At 36.7% G+C, this 23,109-nt stretch overlaps 2 protein-coding genes across 2 annotated transcripts; both read right to left on the bottom strand.

Moving 5' to 3' along the window:
- Positions 1-283: 283 nt before the first annotated feature.
- LOC131102078 (E3 ubiquitin-protein ligase RNF115-like) lies at positions 284-12,360 on the bottom strand. The gene is made up of 13 exons (XM_058047565.1): positions 10,909-12,360; positions 10,194-10,324; positions 8,101-8,159; positions 7,075-7,132; positions 6,780-6,991; positions 5,831-5,872; positions 4,805-4,862; positions 4,510-4,721; positions 3,353-3,421; positions 3,197-3,275; positions 2,892-2,985; positions 2,530-2,645; positions 284-654 (listed from the first exon to the last, which is right to left on the bottom strand). Exons 2-13 carry the CDS (start codon positions 10,272-10,274, stop codon positions 544-546), a joined length of 1,191 nt encoding a protein of 396 aa, XP_057903548.1. The 5' UTR covers positions 10,275-10,324; positions 10,909-12,360; the 3' UTR covers positions 284-543.
- A 148-nt stretch (positions 12,361-12,508) lies between these two features.
- Positions 12,509-22,009, bottom strand: scamp3 (secretory carrier membrane protein 3). The gene is made up of 9 exons (XM_058047566.1): positions 21,659-22,009; positions 21,359-21,439; positions 19,527-19,649; positions 18,059-18,179; positions 16,619-16,747; positions 16,277-16,436; positions 15,170-15,271; positions 14,409-14,526; positions 12,509-13,172 (listed from the first exon to the last, which is right to left on the bottom strand). Exons 1-9 carry the CDS (start codon positions 21,710-21,712, stop codon positions 13,023-13,025), a joined length of 1,038 nt encoding a protein of 345 aa, XP_057903549.1. The 5' UTR covers positions 21,713-22,009; the 3' UTR covers positions 12,509-13,022.
- Between the last annotated feature and the right edge of the window lie 1,100 nt (positions 22,010-23,109).

The raw sequence follows: 23,109 nt of genomic DNA, 5'->3' as shown, positions 1-23,109 counted from the left end.
GTTATAAAAATGTTTATACCTACAGTATGTTTTATCCCATGAAAATAGCAAAAACAAATGCTAGTATGCTAACATTAGCATGCTAACACCTACCATGAAGGCTAAATATCCCAAACAAGTGATCTGACCATTATTTTGTAGCGTTATAAGCACAAACACCAAAAATTGTCATATCCTGCAATGTTAATGAATCCTTTAAAGAAGCTTGGCGGAGGTAAACAGTGTCATTTTGTATGGAAGCTCGACATAAGAATGAAGAAAGGACAAGAATCGATCACACTTTAATAACGGTTTCACAAACAGAAGAGTGTGACCTTGATTGAGATCAGCGTAATGTCCGTCATCTTAAAGTCGCAAGTGCCGAATGTGTCAAGTCCATAAAGTGTGAAAACTAGCAGCTTGTGTCGACCACTTCAAGACTGGATGAGCCATTGAAGAAAATCAGTCTTGTTTACATTATTGCTGAGCAAAGATGATGTGCAAATGAAGTGGCGGGATGGCAAGAATTCTGTCCGTGAAGGATTTACCGTGGCTTGGCGAGCTCTACTGTTGCTCTGTCCTGATGAAGCGACCCTCGGGGGATTGCGATGCGTGCGGGAGGAAGCTATTGTCAATACCGTCCAGACTTTTTCGGCACACGGGGCAGGTGTCGTGCTGGAAGAGGGAAGAGTCATGATCAGAGGTGGTTTTTCCAAAGCTTTCAGGCATCTTACAGTTGTGACAAATAACAAATGCATATAATATTTAGAATTATAAAGGATATAAAAGGGATAAAACACTCAATCATACTCAACTGGTGGGTCACATGCATGGAGGGGACATTTTTTGATGCAGAAAGCTGTCATTTATTCGTATTCCTTAAGGTGGCGACATTCTGCACTGGTCACTATGTTACATTGAAGAGATGATGAATAAGCCACTGTAGGAATTACTAGCGTCCAGAAACCGAAACAAGAAGAAACTCTCCCAACGCTAACATACGTCTATATTATGTCTTATTTTGTCTTATTATGTCTACAATATTGAGTAATAGGAGTTTAAAGGTGACTATAGGGATGTTATATCAAGTCTAGAGTTCTCTAACAATGACCAATTTTGACCAAATTAGAAACACTGATGTAAAGATGCTGCACGGCGGTCGAGTGGTTAGCGCACAGACCTCACAGCTAGGAGACCCGGGTTCAATCCCACCCTCGGCGATCTGTGTGTGGAGTTTGCATGTTCTCCCTGTGAATGCGTGTTTTTTTTTTCTCCGGGTACTCCGGTTTCCTCCCACATTCTAAAAACATGCTAGGTTAATTAGCGACTCCAAATTGTCCATAGGTATGAATGTCTTACTGAGAACAAACACTTTGCTAACAGCACTCGATTCATCACACTGCAACTTAATACTTAAAAGGTGTAAAAAAACAATACTAATACTAATACTTATTTATACTGATACTAAAATACAAATACGAAAATACTAATTTCGCAAGGGGGCAGCACAGCTAGGAGACCAGGGTTCAATTCCACCCTCAGACATCTCCGTGTGGAGTTTGCATGTTCTCCCTGTGAATGCATGTTTTTTTTTCCCCGGGTACTCCGGTTTCCTCCCACATTTCAAAAGCATGCTAGGTTAATTAGCGACTCCAAATTGTCCATAGGTATGAATGTGAGTGTGAATGTCTTACGGAGAACAAACACTTTGCTAACAGCACTCGATTCATCACACTGCAACTTAATACTCAAAAGGTGTATAAACAATACTAATACTAAATTATACTGATACTAAAATACAAATGCTAAAATACTAATTTCGCAAGGGGGCGGCACAGCTAGGAGACCAGGGTTCAATTCCACCCTCGGCCATCTCTGTGTGGAGTTTGCAACACTTAGCACTATCATGGTAGGTGTTAGCATGTAGCATTTTAGCTATTTTCAGAGGTAGACACTATTATGCGGCTGGACGGCAACCTAGTGGTTAGGGCGTAGACCTCACAGCTAGTAGACCAGGGTTCAATTCCAGCCTCGGCCATCTCTGTGTAGAGTTTGCAACACTTATCACTATCATGGTAGGTGTTAGCATGTTAGCATTGTAGCATTTTAGTCATTTTCATAGGTAGACACTATTATGCGGCTGCACTGCAACCTAGTGGTTAGCGCCTAGATCTCACAACTAGGAGACTAGGGTTCAATTCCACCCTCGGCCATCTCTATGTCTTGTTTGCAACACTTAGCACTATCATGGTTTGCATGTTCTCCCCGTGCATGCGTGGGTTTTCTCCGGGTACTCCCGGTTTCCTCCCACATTCCAAAAACATGCTAGGTTAATTAGCCACTCCAAATTGTCCATAGGTATGAATGTGAGTGTGAATGGTTGTTTGTCTATATGTGCCCTGTGATTGGCTGGCCACCAGTCCAGGGTGTACCCCGACCTCTCTTCCGAAGACAGCTGGGATAGGCTCCAGCCGCCCCAGTGACCCTCATGAGGATAAGCGTTAGAAAATGAATGAATGAATGAACCAGGGACCCAAAAGCCTTCCTTACCAGCTCTAACCAAGGTACTATACATTCACTGTGGAAGTAATGGAGGCAAGGTAGTTTCCTGACAGATTCCCCAGACGAATACTCCTCCCTGCAAATTGTACACTCCAGTCTGCACTCTGCAACACAGCAAAGAGAAACAAAGTTGTGTAATGATGAGCCAGTAAAGCCTCAATGGCTGTCGAATACGCACAATAACATTTAAAATATTGCATTAGGAGTGTAAAGCTATTGAGCGTAATTAAAAGCGTGTTATGTATAATGTACGCCTGATAGAAGAGACACTGATATGATTCATTGATTCACTGTACGCAACACAGGAAGCCGAAAATTCTAAACCTGTTCTACAAAGACACGATTGCCACCTTTTTGCTCCTGAGAGATGCAAACTGTCGGCAGGGATGAGATCATGTCCTTTTCAGCAGGGGGTGGACCCGTGTTCTCCAACTGTCCGAATAACTGGGGTGACAACAACAAGTAGGGTTACTGCTAATGCTATTTAGATCCAATGCATGGTAAACCAGAATACACATTTGTATATGAATACCAACATTGGCGGTGAAAGTCATTTATGCACGTTTAGCCTTTTTTTTGGTGCACAGCAACCTTTATAAACATGGCCGCTGGTGAGTAAATCCAGCCATCAGTAAAGGCATAAAGAGTGTCTGACCTCTGTGATGACTGCGTCCAGACCTCCCTGACCCCACGCATAATCTGCAGGGTTTGAGTACAATTGCAGCATGCTGGATCTGAGACGGTGACACACAATATCAATGTGAAGTGAAACGGCAAGAAAAAAAATAAAATAAAAATTTAAAAGCCTTACAGTGCAACGGGTGCTGCAGCGGGGTTTCCATTGCTCATAAACAGGTCGGCCAAAAACTGTTGCACGATCCTGGAACGGACAAAAACAGAAAGTAAATAAAATTACCTGCAGTACAACAGGGGCCCCCTAAAAGCCCGGGGCCCCATGCAAATACCTGGTTTGCCTGTTGGCACATCCCGCCTCTGACTATAGGGGTGTTATTTCAAGCCAATAGGACTCTAATAATGTTCATTCATTCATTCATTTTCTACCGCTTATCCTCACGAGGGTCGTGGGGGATGCTGGAGCCTATCCCAGCTGTCTTCAGACAAGGCAAGGCGGGGTACACCCTGGACTGGTGGCCAGCCAATCACGGGGCACATATAGACAAACAACCATTCACACTCACATTCATACCTATGGACAATTTGGAGTGGCCAATTAACCTAGCATGTTTTTGGAATGTGGGAGGAAACCGGAGTACCCGGAGAAAACCCACGCATGCACGGGGAGAACATGCAAACTCCACACAGAGATGGCCGAGGGTGGAATTGAACTTGGGTCTCCTAGCTGTGAGGTCTGCGCGCTAACCACTCGTCCAGTAAGGGGGGTTAGCGCACGGACCTCACAGCTAGAAGACCAGGGTTCAATTCCACCCTCGGTGGGTGATCACTAAACTCATCACACAGCAACTTAACACTCCCAAGTTATAACTAATAAATATACAAACATATACCAATATATCGGCTGCACGGCGGTTTAGTGGTTAGCGCGCAGACCTCACAGCGAGGAAACCCGGGTTCAATCCCACCTACTCCGGTTTCCTCCCACATTCCAAAAACATGCTAGGTTAATTGGCGACTCCAAATTGTCCATAGGTATGAATGTGAGTGTGAATGGTTGTTTGTCTATATGTGCCCTGTGATTGGCTGGCCACCAGTCCAGGGTGTACCCCGCCTCTCGCCCGAAGACAGCTGGGATAGGCTCCAACCACCCCCGCTACTCTCGTGAGGATAAGCGGTAGAAAATGAATGAATGAATATCATTAGAGCCCTATTGACTTGAAATAACACCCCTATAGTCAAAGGCGGGATGTGCCAACAGGCAAACATTGGCCTGGGGCCCTGGCTTTTAGGGGGCCCCTCAAAGTGTTTTAAAGTGTCTACCATGTCACGCACCCTTCCACTTCAGGTCTTTGTTCAGGTCTGGGTGGCCTCTCCTCTTCAGACTGGGACAGCAACTGCAGTTCTCTGACCTCGGCATTGCCCGGTGAGACGAGGGGAAGACAGCTTTGACCGTGAAGCAACCGCTCGCCGTCCTCCGGGTCCAACTCTGAGGACGGCGGGTGCGACAGCAGAGCGGAGCGCTCCATAAACAGCAGCTGCCATAACTTGGAGGAACACCGGAGAAAGAGTGAGTCCGAGCCTTGGCGAAAATAGTGTCCATCTTGAAATGTCATCAGGAGGAGCTTACTTCTGAGAACAATGAGTTGGAGTCTTCACTCGTCTCTGGTGGGCTGTGGTCCAGGAGTCTGGTTATGAATATCAGTTTTCAAAAATACATTGATCTTTGTTTTCCACTTTTCCTGGCTTTGTTTAAACTACAGCTGCAACAAATAATCGTTGGTTAATCGATTACCCGATTAATCGACAATGTTCCGTTTTTTTTAATTGAAATATGTAAATATCCTGTCATTTCAGCCTCTCGAATGTGAATATTTTTTTCATTTTTGAATAATGTATTATAAATTGAATATTTTAAAAAATTAAATATGGGTCTAAACATTATTGGAGCCCTCTGGACATGAAATAACAACCCTATAGTCACCTTTACACTCGTATTACCCAATACTTTGAGCGAGAGGACTGGTCTACAAAAATTAAAATTAAAAAAAAAAAAAATTAAATTATATTAGGATTTAAATAAAAAAAATAAAAAAACAAAAACAAACTTAAACTATATTAGGAAAGCAGGAAGTGAACAAATGTAACAGTTACTGATTGCAAAAGTACCAGATGGAGGTAAAATTAAAATTAAAATTAAAATTAAAATTAAAATTAAAATTAAAATTAAAATTAAAATTAAAATTAAAATTAAAATTAAAATTAAAATTAAAATTAAAATTAAAATTAAAATTAAAATTAAAATTAAAAAAAACAAGCTTAAATTATATCAGGATAAAAATTAAAAAAACAAAAATTAAAAAAACTTTAAAAAATTATATTAGGAAAGCAGAAAGTGAACAAATGTAACAGTTACTGGTTGTAAAAGTACCAGATGGAGGGGTAGGATTTAATAAGCTTTGCTTCTTCCTACTCCTTTTGGACATGTGGAACTGTGAACTGATTATGGGATGCATTCAATTGTAATCTGATGCATGTTCAAATGAAATTAAACCATTACCATTTTCTCAGTTCTAATAAAACAATTAACATATGAATCGGTTATTAAAATAATGGTTAGTTGCAGCCCTAGTTGAAACAAAGAAGTGCTCTGTACCTGGAGTCGTGTGCTACCTCCTCAATAAAGTCGGACTTGCACCTGGGGCAGACAAAGTCCTTGAAAAGAAAAGAACATAAATGCCCCAATGGGAGAGAAGAGGTACACCCAGGGGTACACCCTGGACTGGTGGCCAGCCAATCACAGGGCGCATATAGACAAACAACCATTCACACTCACATTCATACCTATGGACAATTTGGAGTGGCTAATTAACCTAGCATGTTTTTGGAATGTGGGAGGAAACCGGAGTACCCGGAGAAAACCCACGCATGCACGGGGAGAACATGCAAACTCCACACAGAGATGGCCGAGGGTGGAATTGAACTTGGGTCTCCTAGCTGTGAGGTCTGCGCGCTAACCACTCGTCCAGTAAGGGGGGTTAGCGCACGGACCTCACAGCTAGAAGACCAGGGTTCAATTCCACCCTCGGTGGGTGATCACTAAACTCATCACACAGCAACTTAACACTCCCAAGTTATAACTAATAAATATACAAACATATACCAATATATCGGCTGCACGGCGGTTTAGTGGTTAGCGCGCAGACCTCACAGCGAGGAAACCCGGGTTCAATCCCACCTACTCCGGTTTCCTCCCACATTCCAAAAACATGCTAGGTTAATTGGCGACTCCAAATTGTCCATAGGTATGAATGTGAGTGTGAATGGTTGTTTGTCTATATGTGCCCTGTGATTGGCTGGCCACCAGTCCAGGGTGTACCCCGCCTCTCGCCCGAAGACAGCTGGGATAGGCTCCAACCACCCCCGCTACTCTCGTGAGGATAAGCGGTAGAAAATGAATGAATGAATATCATTAGAGCCCTATTGACTTGAAATAACACCCCTATAGTCAAAGGCGGGATGTGCCAACAGGCAAACATTGGCCTGGGGCCCTGGCTTTTAGGGGGCCCCTCAAAGTGTTTTAAAGTGTCTACCATGTCACGCACCCTTCCACTTCAGGTCTTTGTTCAGGTCTGGGTGGCCTCTCCTCTTCAGACTGGGACAGCAACTGCAGTTCTCTGACCTCGGCATTGCCCGGTGAGACGAGGGGAAGACAGCTTTGACCGTGAAGCAACCGCTCGCCGTCCTCCGGGTCCAACTCTGAGGACGGCGGGTGCGACAGCAGAGCGGAGCGCTCCATAAACAGCAGCTGCCATAACTTGGAGGAACACCGGAGAAAGAGTGAGTCCGAGCCTTGGCGAAAATAGTGTCCATCTTGAAATGTCATCAGGAGGAGCTTACTTCTGAGAACAATGAGTTGGAGTCTTCACTCGTCTCTGGTGGGCTGTGGTCCAGGAGTCTGGTTATGAATATCAGTTTTCAAAAATACATTGATCTTTGTTTTCCACTTTTCCTGGCTTTGTTTAAACTACAGCTGCAACAAATAATCGTTGGTTAATCGATTACCCGATTAATCGACAATGTTCCGTTTTTTTTAATTGAAATATGTAAATATCCTGTCATTTCAGCCTCTCGAATGTGAATATTTTTTTCATTTTTGAATAATGTATTATAAATTGAATATTTTAAAAAATTAAATATGGGTCTAAACATTATTGGAGCCCTCTGGACATGAAATAACAACCCTATAGTCACCTTTACACTCGTATTACCCAATACTTTGAGCGAGAGGACTGGTCTACAAAAATTAAAATTAAAAAAAAAAAAAATTAAATTATATTAGGATTTAAATAAAAAAAATAAAAAAACAAAAACAAACTTAAACTATATTAGGAAAGCAGGAAGTGAACAAATGTAACAGTTACTGATTGCAAAAGTACCAGATGGAGGTAAAATTAAAATTAAAATTAAAATTAAAATTAAAATTAAAATTAAAATTAAAATTAAAATTAAAATTAAAATTAAAATTAAAATTAAAATTAAAATTAAAATTAAAATTAAAATTAAAATTAAAATTAAAAAAAACAAGCTTAAATTATATCAGGATAAAAATTAAAAAAACAAAAATTAAAAAAACTTTAAAAAATTATATTAGGAAAGCAGAAAGTGAACAAATGTAACAGTTACTGGTTGTAAAAGTACCAGATGGAGGGGTAGGATTTAATAAGCTTTGCTTCTTCCTACTCCTTTTGGACATGTGGAACTGTGAACTGATTATGGGATGCATTCAATTGTAATCTGATGCATGTTCAAATGAAATTAAACCATTACCATTTTCTCAGTTCTAATAAAACAATTAACATATGAATCGGTTATTAAAATAATGGTTAGTTGCAGCCCTAGTTGAAACAAAGAAGTGCTCTGTACCTGGAGTCGTGTGCTACCTCCTCAATAAAGTCGGACTTGCACCTGGGGCAGACAAAGTCCTTGAAAAGAAAAGAACATAAATGCCCCAATGGGAGAGAAGAGGTACACCCAGGGGTACACCCTGGACTGGTGGCCAGCCAATCACAGGGCGCATATAGACAAACAACCATTCACACTCACATTCATACCTATGGACAATTTGGAGTCGCCAATTAACCTAGCATGTTTTTGGAATGTGGGAGGAAACCGGAGTACCCGGAGAAAACCCACGCATGCATGGGATGCACAGAGACGCCAGAGGGTGGAATCAAACTCGGGTCTCCTAGCTGTGTGGCCTGTGCGCTAACCACTAGGTCGCAGTGCAGCCACATAATAGTGTCTACCTATGAAAATGGCTAAAATGCTACAATGCTAACATGCTAATGTTAACACCCACCATGACAGTGCTAAGTGTTGCAAACTCCACACAGATATGGCCGAGGCTGGAATTGAACCCTGGTCTCCTAGGTGTGAGGTCTACGCGCTAACCACTAGGTCGCCGTGCAGCCACATAATAGTGTCTACCTATGAAAATGGCTAAAATGCTACAATGCTAACATGCTAACACCTACCATGATAGTGCTAAGTGTTGCAAACTCCACACAGAGATGGCCGAGGGTGGAATTGAACCCTGGTCTCCTTGTCTCTATCTCCTGTAAGGTCTACGCGCTAACCACTCGACCGCCGTGCAGCCCCTGAATAATATATTATAAATTGAATATTTAAAAAAATTAAATATGGGTTTGAACATTATTAGAGCCCTCTGGACATGAAATAACACCCCTATAGTCACCTTTACACTCGTATTACCCAATACTTTGAGCGAGAGGACTGGTCTACAAAAAGTAAAATTAAAATTAAAATTAAAATTAAAAAAACAAACTGAAATTATATTAGGATAAAAATAAAAAAACTATAATATTATATAATATAATATATAATAATATAATTATTATATAATAATATTTATAAAATAAAAAAACTAATAAAAAACAAACAAAAAAATTAAAAAAAATTAAACTATATTAGAGAAGCAGGAAGTGAACAAATGTAACAGCGTAACAAATGTCTCAGTAGGGAAGCCCAGACTTCCCGGTCTAAAATTAAAATTAAAATTAAAATTAAAATTAAAATTAAAATTAAAATTAAAATTAAAATTAAAATTAAAATTAAAATTAAAATTAAAATTAAAATTAAAATTAAAATTAAAATTAAAATTAAAATTAAAATTAAAATTAAAATTAAAATTAAAAATTAAAATTAAAATTAAAATTAAAATACAAGCTTAAATTATAATAGGATAAAAATAAAATAAATGTTATAATGCTATAAAATAAAATAAAAACTTAAATTATAATAGGATAAAATAAAATAAAGGTTATAATGCTATAAAATAAAATAAAAACTTAAATTATATTAGGAAAGCAGGAAGTGAACAAATGTAACAGTTACTGATTGTAAAAGTACCAGATGGAGGGGTAGGATTTAATAAGCCAATCATAAGGCACATGTAAACAAACAACCATTCACGCTTACATTTGTAACAAGTTAGACTTAAGAATGCATGTTAGAATTAACCTAACAGTTTTTGGATCGAGTCAGGACTTTCAAACCTTCCATCACTCTTCCAAATCTCCAGACTGTGTGGCCAACATGCTAACCACTAAACCACATGCGGCCGACGTCAACTTATGACGTCACTACATCTAGAAATCCTCCACTGTGTTGACCACAATTCAAAGTTCAACAGTATTTTGGTTCCACACCACACCAGACCAGACCAGACCCCTTGAGTCTTGCAAGTACAAACAACCGGACACCGGAGAAGGCAACGGTGTCGCTTCTAAATATGGCTATGCATGTCCATCTAAGCTATAGCAAGCTAATTCCAGTCAAATAATACTATTTAGATTATATTTCAGACTAGTGTCCAACTATCCAATGATATTAGTTGTAGAATCAGAGCTTAAAAACGTCACATTAAATAGTATAACTATAAATAAAAATAAAAAATACCCGCATTGTGGTTATTGTCACTATTTCAGATAACTTACCGGGAGTTTGGGTTGTGTTTCACGCTTGCAGCAGTGACAGAAGAATCGGTGCAGAAGTGTCGCCGCTCCAGCCTCCGCCATGTTCCCGTCCGGGCGCGCCCCCCTCTTGACGTGTGGATGCCCTTATAAGTCTATTACAAGTATAGTAGTATAGTATATTTAACCAGCCCGGGAACACGTCAGATCATGTGACCACATACGTTTTATGTGTTACTTTAATGGGACACGTAGCTAAAATGTTGTTTTAATTGTCTGTATGTTGTGATAATTGTTGTTAAAATACAAAAAAAACTGAGACGCAAAACAATTGCATCACATCACTATGGGTGCAGTTCGCCTAGAAAACGACAGGTGTCGCCAAAAGCCTAATATTAACCAGTGGAGCATTTCTCACAATGGCTAGCTTAACGTAAAAGTTAACCTAAAAATGATATTTATACTCAACTTAGGTGAAGTCCACGACTGTTCCCCGTAACAGGACCCACTGGTGGTTTTTATTGTTCCCGCAACAACGTCCACAAGCAACATTAAACACCATAAACAAGAAAACCTAAACAAAAATTAGCCTACAAAATTACACCTGTTAGCCAAAATTGTCGACGTCATCTTTCTCTCGGTTTTCATTAACACAAATGCATTTTATAAATAATTATTATAGTTTAACATGAAGAAAACATGTTGATGAATTAAATGGACACATAAAAATCACTTTTACCTTTGTTGAAGACTCTTGGAAGATGGTGAATGGCCATCCACGCTGTGTTTTGTTAGCACCTTTACCCTTTCACAACTTCAGCTGCCGTCATTACTTCTTTCGTAAGGACGGCTCTTTTTAGTGAGTCGAGCCAAAGAACCGGCTCTCTAAAAAGAGTCGAAATTTTTCATCACTAGAACAAACTAGCGAACCGTCCACAGCTTTATTAATAGCACAAGATTCAGCATACCAAAGGATAAAACACAGCAGATTGTTACATAATAATAATAACTGAGACAGTGTGCGAGAACAGACTCATAATTTCATGAGAACAAACTCATAATTTTATGGAAAAAATTAGTCATTTTAGCAGCATACAGTTGAAATATATATTTTTTTATTGAAGTGTCATATAATGTTATGACAAACATAATTACAAAATAAGGTTTATATAGTTGAAACATTTTAAAAATTGAAGAAAAAAATGCTGTAAAAAATATATTTTAATGAGGTTAAAAAAATGAGAGAATAAACTCATAGTATGAGGAAAAATATATAATTTTAATAGCATAGAGTTGAAATATTAAAGAAAAAAACGCTATTTTTTAAAAGTTGTAATATTATGACATTATTGGGTTGGGAAAAATGTTATGGAAATATAGTCAAAAATAAAAAAAAAGAGTTTCATGAGAATAAACTCATAGTATGAGGAAAAATATATAATTCTAGTAGCATAAAGTTGAAATGTAAAAGAAAAAAAACACTATTTTTTAAAATTTGTAATATTATGACAAACAAAAGTTATATTTTCTTTTTCATTAGGTTGGGGAAAAATGTTATGGAAATATAGTCAAAAATTAAAAAAAGACTAAAACGGGGAAAAAGCTGCAATTTCATGAGAATAAACTCATAGTATGAGGAAAAATATATAATTTTAGTAGCATAGAGTTGAAACATTAAAGAAAAAAACATTTTTTTTAAATTTGTAATATTATGACAGACAAAAGTTGATTTTTTTTTTTTAATTAGGTTGGGAAAAATGTTATGGAAATATAGTCAAAAAGTAAAAAAAGACTAAAAAATGGAAAAAGCCGCAATTTCATGAGAATAAACTCATAGTATGAGGAAAAATATATAATTCTAGTAGCATAGAGTTGAAATATTAAAGAAAAATTTTTTTTTTTCAAGTTGTAATATTATGACAAACAAAAGTTGAATTTCTTTAAAAAAAATAGGTTGGGAAAAATGTTATGGCAATATAGTCAAAATAAATAAAGACTAAAAAGGTAAAAAAAAGAAAATCAAATTTTAATGAGAAAAAAAATTCAGAAAATAAACTCACATGAGGAAAATTATATTTGGGAAAAAAGTTAGATTATTATGAGGATAAAGCCAAAATATTACAAGAAAATTTGCAAAGTTTATTTAAGAAGGAAGTTTAAATTTAAATTTTTGAAAACTGCAAAAATGGCACAAAAAAAGATACTAAATTGAGATTCATTTTTTTTAGCATATCTACATGTTTTGCTTCATGAAAGTTTATAAAATTGGAATCTCTTGTAGTCACTTTCTTCCAGACATAAAATAAACCAGGATTCAATGACTGTAGCGGACTCGGGGATAACTTGCATGACATTATATTTGTAAGAAAACAACACAAGCAGCATCAAAAGAACAAGACAACACATTCATCTTTTACAGCGTGTGAGCGCTTTTGACAACAACATAAATAGGCCTTTTTCATTTAGAGTTTGTGTTAGTTGAAGACGACAAAAAAAAAAAAAAAAGTAGTATTTGGTAGCATTTCGAGTGACCGTGTAAACAAGTCTTAAAAAGTCGATGGGTCTAACCACTACGTCATGAAAGATGGAAGCTTTACGGGCGGGGTGCTGCGCCGCTTAAACATGATACGAGCGTTCCGAAATCCGTACAGATTTTGAACGGAACACGGACACTTCAATGTCGACACTGCGTACACGTTACAAAAACATCATGCACTGCTTGTTTAGTTTGGTAAATACGGAGACTCATGTTTCACACCCACTGACATCTAATCACCAGTGATCCTTTATTACACAAAAGGAACCCCCCCAATCCCCACCCCTTCCTACTTACCCACCCAGTGTCCCTCTTCATCAGCGGGGTGCAGTGAAGGCACCCTGAGCGGCGTTGGCGGCCGCATTGGCAGCGGCTTGGCGGACAGCCTGATTGGACATGACTCCGGTGGCGAACTCAGCCTGGGCCTTCTGGAAACTGGCATCGGTCTGCCGGTACATCCCGTGAACCTGGACAGGAAAAAGAAAAAAGTTCTGTTTGAATTTATTTTTTTTTTTAGTCGGGAACTGATATTTTCCTGAAACTTACTGCTGATTACTAAAGAATGAAAAATCGAGAGTCTAATCTTTCTTCCGGTAGGTTCCATATTTCCATAGCCATAAAACACAAAATATTCTGTGTGCCTTAAAAGATCCAAAATGGCCGCCAACGAAGAGGTTTGTCTTTTGAAAAATGGCTGCCGTTGAATGAGTGAAGAACACAGCTGGACTCATGCAGGGTATTAATAATAATAATAAACACGACAAGATGCAAAAAATGTACTTTAGCAAGGCAAAATTCTGGCATGTTAACCGAGGCGTACTCTAACCGAGGCGGACTCTAACCGAGGTTCCACTGAATACCGATACAAAAATAAAAAACGTGAATCAACATAATGGGCGGTAAAACTAAAAAGACGCAGTCGTGCCTTGCTATCATTTGATCGTGTCTACAACATTGAAGGTGACTATAGGGGTGTTATTTCATGTCTTGAGGGCTCTAAGAGTGTTAAGAATGTAAACTGTATTTAGAAGATCCTGAACAGGATTTCTATGCTATAAATAGAAAAATATTAAATGTATTGTGGCAAATTAGCAAAAAGCTGTACAGCGCAGCTAGTAGAGTGCTTGGATCCAAACCCAGAGATGGTTAGTTCAATTCCCGATTTGAGTTTTGAATCGATTTGAATTACCTTTTACTGTTTATCCTGTGTTTTTGCATATTTCCACAGCATTTCAGCCCAGCTTCAGCTTCCGAACGGCTCCTGTGTTCATTATAAATTTAGATTTTTTTTTTTTGCACCTTTTCAAAGCGTTTCAGTTTCATTTCAGCTTTTCAGAATTCATATTGCATCTTGAAAACTACTTCCTGAAAATTTACATATCGCGGTCGGGTCTGGATCTAATTAACCGCGATAAGGAGGCGACCGGACGACGACTGCAATCTTAGTATAAAACCCAAACTTAACACTAAAACCAACAATATACATTACCTTGGTTAGCATTTTTTTTGGTTAACATGAAAAAAAGATGGCAAATTTGTGTAAAACTACAAAAACATGTTTTGTTTCCGAAACGGATGAATTCGATTTAGTCTGGGGAATGTTGACTCGGTTAGCATCCGTTTGCAGTAAAGTCTGACCTACTGGAAAAGCACGAATGACGCTAACCAAGGTTCCACTGTATGTGTCATTTTGAAAAGTTCACCTTCTTCAGCATGAACACTCCAATGGCGGCCTGGGCAGTGAAGAGGATGGCATTCATCATCATGATCACGCCCACGGGGGTGCTTGTTTTCAGAGCGGCCAAGCTCACGATCCAGCCGCTGTCACACGACGACAAGAAGAAAATACACCGGGAATTTTAGGTTTTGTTATTAAAGGGGACCTATTATGCTTTTTCCACTTTTCCGACCTTTTTATTCTCGTGTTAAACGATGCCAAAGTTCGGTTTGCACTTTCGGAAGTGAGCCCTGAAAGACGTTTGGGATGGCTCAAAACGTTCGGTTTCAGAGGGCGTTGCAAAACTATTCCCTTTGTGATGTCACAAAGGAGAGGGCTTCCTTATGTGCGTGGCTGTTAACGTTGCTAGCAATTTGCTAGTATGTTAAAAGCCAACATTTTAAAAATATAAATTGCCGTTTATTATCCACTCCCTTTAAGTTAATCAACTCCTATAAAGTTGGATTATACATTAAAAAAAAAGATCGTTTTTGCAGGAAGCACGAAATCCAAAGAAATACAGCTGAATGGGTACAGATTCTGGAAGAGCAAGAAAGCCTTCTGTGCGGGTTATTGTGTGTCGCTGCTCTATAGGAGTCAATACAACTCAATACAAAGGGCCGGAAAATTAACATAATAGGTCCCCTTTAAAGAAACAAATACAATAACAACAATAAACAATACATTATATATATATACTGTACATTGCATATACATACGACTGATGCAACGGCAGTATGGACATACCTGAACCCCCACCCAGGGATGCCGATGGTCATGATGACATACACAGCCACTTGGGCGAAGAAAATGAAGAAGAAGATGAAGAAGTTGAAGGAACTGTCACTCCTAGAGAGATGAGGGGAAATATTGCTATTGTTAAATTTACTAAATTTATTGCAATATATGGAAAGTAATCACTAAACGCTTGCATGTATCTGTCATGGCACAGTGTTATGAATTAAAAAAAACAAACAGTTAAAGACATTACAAAAGGGCATTTTTGTAGCCATGAATCGTTTCTTTAGGATGGTGCAAAAATTAAATTAAATTAAATTAAATTAAATTAAATTAAATTAAATTAAATTAAATTAAATTAAATTAAATTAAATTAAATTAAATTAAATTAAATTAAATTAAATTAAATTAAATTAAATTAAATTAAATTAAATTAAATTAAATTAAATTAAATTAAATTAAATTAGTGTAATATAACAAGAAAATTACATAATTTTCCAAGAATATCATCACAATAGTGTGAGAAAAAATAACGTCACTTTAGTAGCAGGAAGTTGAAATATTCAAAAAAAAGACATTATTGTTTTATAGTCGTGATGACATAAGAAAAGAAAAAAATGCTACGAGTCAAAATATTATGGGAATAAAGTAAATTTACAAAAAGGAAATTTGCAACAGTTGGAAATATTAAAAATAACTTGAAAAAAACTGTTATAATTGTACGAGAATAAAGTCCGAATATTATAAGGAAATTTATAATTATAAATTATTATAATTTATTATAATATTATAAAGAAAAACTTTCATTTTAATAGCATCGGGTTGAAATATTAAAGAAAAAATAGATTTAAAAATGTTTAATTAATTTGTAATTTTTTTATTACAAAAAAATCTAAAATTGTAATAACAATTTTAAACTTTTAACTTTTAACATTAATAAGAAATAAAAACAGCAGAAATTTAAATATTGACACTAAGAGTAAGCTTTTTCACCGACATTTTCTTACATATATATACATATATAACTTCTTATCATATCCTTTCATTTTTCACTATGTGGGCCTTGCTGGAAAAACCTTTGGACACAACTTTGGAACTTTAGATGGCGGTATGCACCTGAAGGCTTTGTACGCAGGCCGATACCAGCAGAGGAAGGAGCAAGGTGTGAAGAGCAGAGCCCAGAGAATGGCAAGGCCGAAACCAACACCGACAGAAGTGTCCACGCAGAACATGGCCAACGAGGAGATCAGGTTGAAGACCAAAGTGCAAGTGCTGACTGGAGAAGGCAAGAAGGAGACAAAAAAAACAGAATGAATGGGCACGATACCGCATCTGACACATAATAGCAATATGAATCTGGACTGTGTATGCACTAATACTTTGTTTACAATAAAAGACAATTTCAAGGCCCACAGAGCCGACAGGGCACCGAAAAAGTACTACAAACCCCAAACTCACACATCCAGAAGTAGTACATGAGGGTGACGGTACGCTGGAAGCGCTGGCTGATCTCCACGTTGATGTCCTGGTAGAAGCACGGTCCGACCGGGCAGAATGAAGGCAGGGGAGGCCAATTATTTTGACGGGCTGATGCGGGAGCAAAAAAAAATTCCATTATTTTCACATAAACGTGTCCTTTACTGATTTGGCATATAAAACTATAAAATACTGCAAATAAATTCCGCCGTATACTACCATAGCTATTGATTTAAGTACTTAAGCAATGGAAATAGCTAAATATAAGCTCTTAAATTACATTCTTGTGAGCTATTTTTGTTGTCGTCATTGTAATGAAAAAAAAAACAGGCATTAAAATGAACAAATAAACTAAAAAAAACAAAGCTGGTCTAATATTTTTTTCCATGACTATAACAGTCTGACACTGACAAAGAATGCCAAAATCATCACACAGCAACTTAACACTCAAAGTATAAATATACAAAAAATGAAAGAGCATCGAAAGCATAGAAAATGATAGATGGCGCTGAAAGACTGTCTATCAGAGGGAGCCCAAAGCCCAGCGGGAGGCTGACGTCATTGCAGCACCCTAATTAATTTTTAATTAATTAATTTTTACATGACTATAACAGTCTGACACTGACTCTCATCTTACAAAGAATGCCAAAATCATTCCAGGGGGTGGCTGACGTCATTGCAGCACCCTAATTAATACGTTGCTCAAACGTGATGCATTATGGGAAAACTTTTAAATTATGTTTTGTTTGTTTTTAATTCTAAACTCAGGTCAGATACACTTTTCGGGTGCTGCAAGTTGCTGCACTCACTCTCATCTTACAAAGAATGCCAAAATCATCACACAGCAACTTAACACTCAGAAAGTATAAATATACAAAAAATGAAGGAGCATCGAAAGCATAGAAAATGATGGACGGCGCTGAAAGACTGCCTCTGTCCATCAGAGGGAGCCCAAATCCCAGCGGGAGGCTGACGTCATTGCAGCACCCTAATTAATGTTCCTCAGACGCGATGCATTATGGGAAAATTTTTAAATTGTGTTTTGTTTTTTTTTTTATTCTAAACTCAGGTCAGGCACACTTTTTTTGGGTGTTAAGTTGCTGTGTGATGAATTTAGTGTTCTTAGTGTTGTTCATTGACTCGTGAGTGACAGAGTCATTACACAATTAGTAGTAATTATGAAATAAAGACGTTATGAGATTAGAATTTAGCTATAAATTATCTGCAGGGGTCAAAGTTGAAAGTAATTCTCCCTGTGATTTTGAGAGGGAAACTAAAATGAGGGTTGCTGGATTAAATCATGAACAGACCTTTCTGTATTTCCATATTACATTAGGATGTTCCTGTTATGCTTCATATTATTTAGATGTCCCCCTCCCCCCGGCCCAGCCCTCCCACCCCGCCCGCCCGCCTCTCTCTCACAGGCTCCAGGCCCCAGGCTGTGTGACTGCAGCTCCCGTTCTCTCCTTTCCAGCTCCCGGGCTTTCCTTTCCAGCTCCTCCTGTTTTTTCATCAGCTCAGTCGTGGTGGCATTGACTGCAGTCTGGCAAACACAAGACATCGTCAGTAACAAACGTAATATGCCGTTTTCATATGTTTATACTCTAATATTGGTGATATATTTATAGTGTTTATGTAATTAAATGAACAAATGAACTGAAGAAACAAAGCTGCTCTAATATTTCTTTCCACGACACTCACTCTCATTTTACAAAGAATGCCAAAATCATCACACAGCAACTTAACACTCAGAAAATATAAATATACAAAAAAAATGAAGGAGCATCGAAAGCATAGAAAATGATGGATGGCGCTGAAAGACTCAGCTATTAGAGGGAGTCCAAAGCCCAGCGGGAGGCTGACGTCATTGCAGCACCCGAATTAATTTTTAATTAATTAATTTTTCCACGACTATAACAGTCTGACACTCGATCTCATCTTAAAAAGAATGCCAAAATCATTCCAGCGGGAGGCTGACGTCATTGCAGCACCCTAATTAATACGTTGCTCAGACGCGATGCATTATGGGAAAACTTTTAAATTATGTTTTGTTTTTAATTCTAAACTCAGGTCAGGCACACTTTTTGGGTGTTAAGTTGCTGCACACACTCTCATCTTACAAAGAATGCCAAAATCATCACACAGCAACTTAACACTCAGAAAATATAAATATACAAAAAAAAAATGAAGGAGCATCGAAAGCATAGAAAATGATGGATGGCGCTGAAAGACTGCCTCTGTCTATCAGAGGGAACCCAAAGCCCAGCGGGAGGCTGACATCATTGCAGCACCCGAATTAATTTTTAATTAATTAATTTTTCCACGACTATAACAGTCTGACACTCGATCTCATCTTAAAAAGAATGCCAAAATCATTCCAGCGGGAGGCTGACGTCATTGCAGCACCCTAATTAATACGTTGCTCAGACGCGATGCATTATGGGAAAACTTTTAAATTATGTTTATTTTTAATTCTAAACTCAGGTCAGGCACACTTATTGGGTGTTAAGTTGCTGCACTCACTCTCATCTTACAAAGAATACCAAAATCATCACACAGCAACTTAACACTCAGAAAATATAAATATACAAAAAAAAAATGAAGGAGCATCGAAAGCATAGAAAATGATAGATGGCGCTGAAAGACTGCCTCTGTCTATCAGAGGGAGCACCAAAGCCCAGCGGGAGGCTGACGTCATTGCAGCCCCCTAATTAATAAAACTTTTAAATTATGTTTTGTTTTTAATTCTAAACTCAGGTCAGGCACACTTTTTGATGGACTATCTTAGTAATACCGTTTTCCGAAATCCACATTTGAATGATTTTACATGACTTTTACCTACTAATATGAGTGTTTGCACCCGTGGCGACCGAACAAGAGCAAGCAATACCTGGTTGTTATGGGTGTTATAGGAGCCATAGTTGTTAGGCTGAGTAGGTGTTGTTCGGCTGGGTGGGGTCTGTGCAGGCATGGATGGAGCAGTAGGAGAGGTGGCTTCATAAGGCGGTGGAGGCTAAAATACAAAAAAAGAAAAGTAAGAAGTCAGATTTTTGTTCAGTCATATGCGGCACTAGCAATAGTTGGATAAATATTCACATCATAAGGGAGATCACATGGAGGAAGCCTTAAAATAATATGGAATGTGATAAAGTGATTGAGCCCTAAACCTAATAACTGTTAAAACGTTAAAAAGCCATAGCATTTCAGTATGTGGAATCAAACTATGGAATGGATTGAGTAAGGACCTCAAACAATGCACAACGATGAGCCAATTCAAGAAACAATACAAGCAGTTGATGTTTGCTAAATACAAGGATGAAGAGTCTGGAACAAAATTAAAATTAAAATTAAAATTAAAATTAAAATTAAAATTAAAATTAAAATTAAAATTAAAATTAAAATTAAAATTAAAATTAAAATTAAAATTAAAATTAAAATTAAAATTAAAAAAAACTTAAAGTATATTAGGAAAAAATTCAAAAATTCAAAATAAAAAAAAAAAAAAAAATTAAACTGTATTATAGAAAGCAGGAAGTGAACAAATGTAACAGTTACTGATTGTAAAAATACCAAATGGAGGGGTAGGATTTAATAAGCTTAAAAATAAAATAAAATAAAAAAAATTTAAAAATGGTAAAAAATAAAAACAAAAACAAACAAAAAAAACAACTTAAACTATATTATGGAAAGCAGGAAGTGAACAAATGTAAGAGTTACTGATTGTATAAGTACCAGATGTCGGGGTAGGATTTAATAAGCTTTGCTTCTTCCTACTCCTTTTGGACATGTGGAACTGTGAACTGATTATGGGATGCATTCAATTGTAATCTGATGCATGTTCAAATGAAATTAAACCATTACCATTACCAATTAACATAGCATGTTTTTGGAATGTGGGAGGAAAACGGAGTACAAATAAAAACAAATAAAAAATAAAAATAGTAGTAAAAAATAAAAAATAAATTTAAAATAAAATTTAAACATTTAAAAAAAAAATTAAAAAAATAAAAAAATAAAACAAAAACAAACAAAAAAACAACTTAAACTATATTAGGAAAGCAGGAAGTGAACAAATGTAACAGTTACTGATTGTAAAAGTACAAGATGGAGGGGTAGGATTTAATAAGCTTTGCTTCTTCCTACTCCTTTTGGACATGTGGAACTGTGAACTGATTATGGGATGCATTCAATTGTAATCTGATGCATGTTCAAATGAAATTAAACAATTACCATTACCATTACGAATTAACATAGAATGTTTTTTGGAATGTGGGAGGAAAACGGAGTACAAATAAAAACAAATAAAAAATAAAAATAGTAGTAAAAAATACAAATTAAATTTAAAATAAAAATTTAAAATTTAAACATTAAAAAAAAATAAAAATTAAAAAAAATTTAAAAAATAAAACAAAAACAAACAAAAAAACAACTTAAACTATATTAGGAAAGCAGGAAGTGAACAAATGTAACAGTTACTGATTGTAAAAGTACCAGATGGAGGGGTAGGATTTAATAAGCTTTGCTTCTTCCTACTCCTTTTGGACATGTGGAACTGTGAACTGATTATGGGATGCATTCAATTGTAATCTGATGCATGTTCAAATGAAATTAAACCATTACCATTACCATATTTTGACTGACTTTGTCCCCAATCGCTGTCATGTTGCCACATATTATAAATAACAGTCCATATTAATGGCGTCCAAATAACGACTGACTCACCTCCGCCGTGCTTTCGAACGGATTGTAAAGATCCAGTGTGGCATATCCGGTGTTGCTGCTGTGTTGGGTCACGGCCGGGTCCTGTGTACATAAAATAAATACATAAATCAACACAACAACAACGTTTTATGACAGTTTATTCGTGTGTTTTTTTCTCCATAGACGTTACAAGTTGGCACAACCAAGATGTCACATGAGCGACCCCCGAGTCAGCTGTTGCTTATAACTAAACTTCAGTGTAGCCGTATTTGGGTTTTAACGATACCGTTAGCTAAGTTGCTAAGCTTTTGTATCACTCACCTGGAAAGGGTTCTGTTCTTCCGTGGGTTCGGGAAAGCTGGTGTATTTTGACATGATGACAGACGTCAAGTGTGCTAGTGGAAAATGTCACGGAATGGAGGGGTGGTTGGTGGGGGGGAAAAAATGGCCAAATAGCTAACAGGGATTCATCCGCTCATTCTCCTCGCCGTTAAATAACACTTGAAGGCGACTTCACACGACAAAATTCACACATATATACACACAGGCAAAAATATTAAATTATTAAGATGTATTTTCTTCCTCCGGACAAACGAATGTATCCGTTATTTTAGTTTTTTTCCTCCGCAGTTGAACAGACTAGGATACAGGAAGTAATGAGACGACGGTGTGGTCACGTGACCGCTGCGGCGCTAAACCACGAGACACTTCGAAGGGGCGTGGTCACGTTATAGCAAACTTTTCTTCCGTTTGTCTGTTAGGTTAACATGTAGCGAAAAACAACACCGCTCTGTTTAAACATTTTACATTTGAAAATAACATTTTAATGTATTATTTTTAATCTATTATATGTTATTTTACTTGCTTTTGATGGGTGATGCTTTTATTTTGAAGGCCTGGTTTACAGGAAGTATTACGTCAATGATTCAGGATGTTTTTTTTGTGTGTGCAATGTAGCTTTTCTTCCAGTAGATGTCACTCTTACACGTTTATATAGTTTTCCCCAAAGATAGCCGCATTTATATTATATTCATCATTGTTTTTGTTTTATTAATTTTTACATATAATTCGTCGGTTTGTCTTTAACATTACATATGCTCTATACTGTGAGTTTTTCCCCCCTTAAAAGAACTAATTATATATACAGTATACTGTTATTCAAGGTTAGGAGGCATTGTAGTCGCCAGGGGGCGCCAAAACAAAGGGAAAAATAATCACCTTCTATATGATTTTATTAATAAAACTTGTGACCACTCACTTTTTATTGTAGTTATCGCTTAGTATAAATGTAGCCTGTGTGCAAACTGTGTGATTTAAATTTGATGTTAATTGTATTCATAATTTTTGTCATTAAAATTATTATTAACTGAAAGTATTGACTTATTATATTTTTATTATTATATTACTTATTATTATATTTTGAAGTATGGGTGAGTCTATTGTAATTTTAATTTTGCAATTAGTACTTTGTTAATGAAAAAATTGGGTGATGTTAATTTTATTTATTTATTTAAGTATTTATTTGTATTTTATAAATGATTTATTTTTTGCCAATATATAAAATATTATTTAAATAATAAAAGTATTTAAATAAAATATTTAATTACGTTAAATTAAATTTAACACAAATATCATTTCAGCATATTTTAATTATTTTATTAAACTATTTATTATAGTAATACTAATATTATTTATTAAAATAAACAAAATAATCAAATTTATTTTTTACATTTTTTAATTAAATTAAAATTATTTTAACAATTATTTAAAAT

This window comes from Doryrhamphus excisus, chromosome 14 (genome assembly GCF_030265055.1).
Source record: "Doryrhamphus excisus isolate RoL2022-K1 chromosome 14, RoL_Dexc_1.0, whole genome shotgun sequence".
NCBI lineage: Eukaryota > Metazoa > Chordata > Actinopteri > Syngnathiformes > Syngnathidae > Doryrhamphus > Doryrhamphus excisus.
The sequence above is the reverse complement of the archived record's forward strand: the minus strand, read 5'-3'. Positions and strand labels throughout refer to the sequence as shown.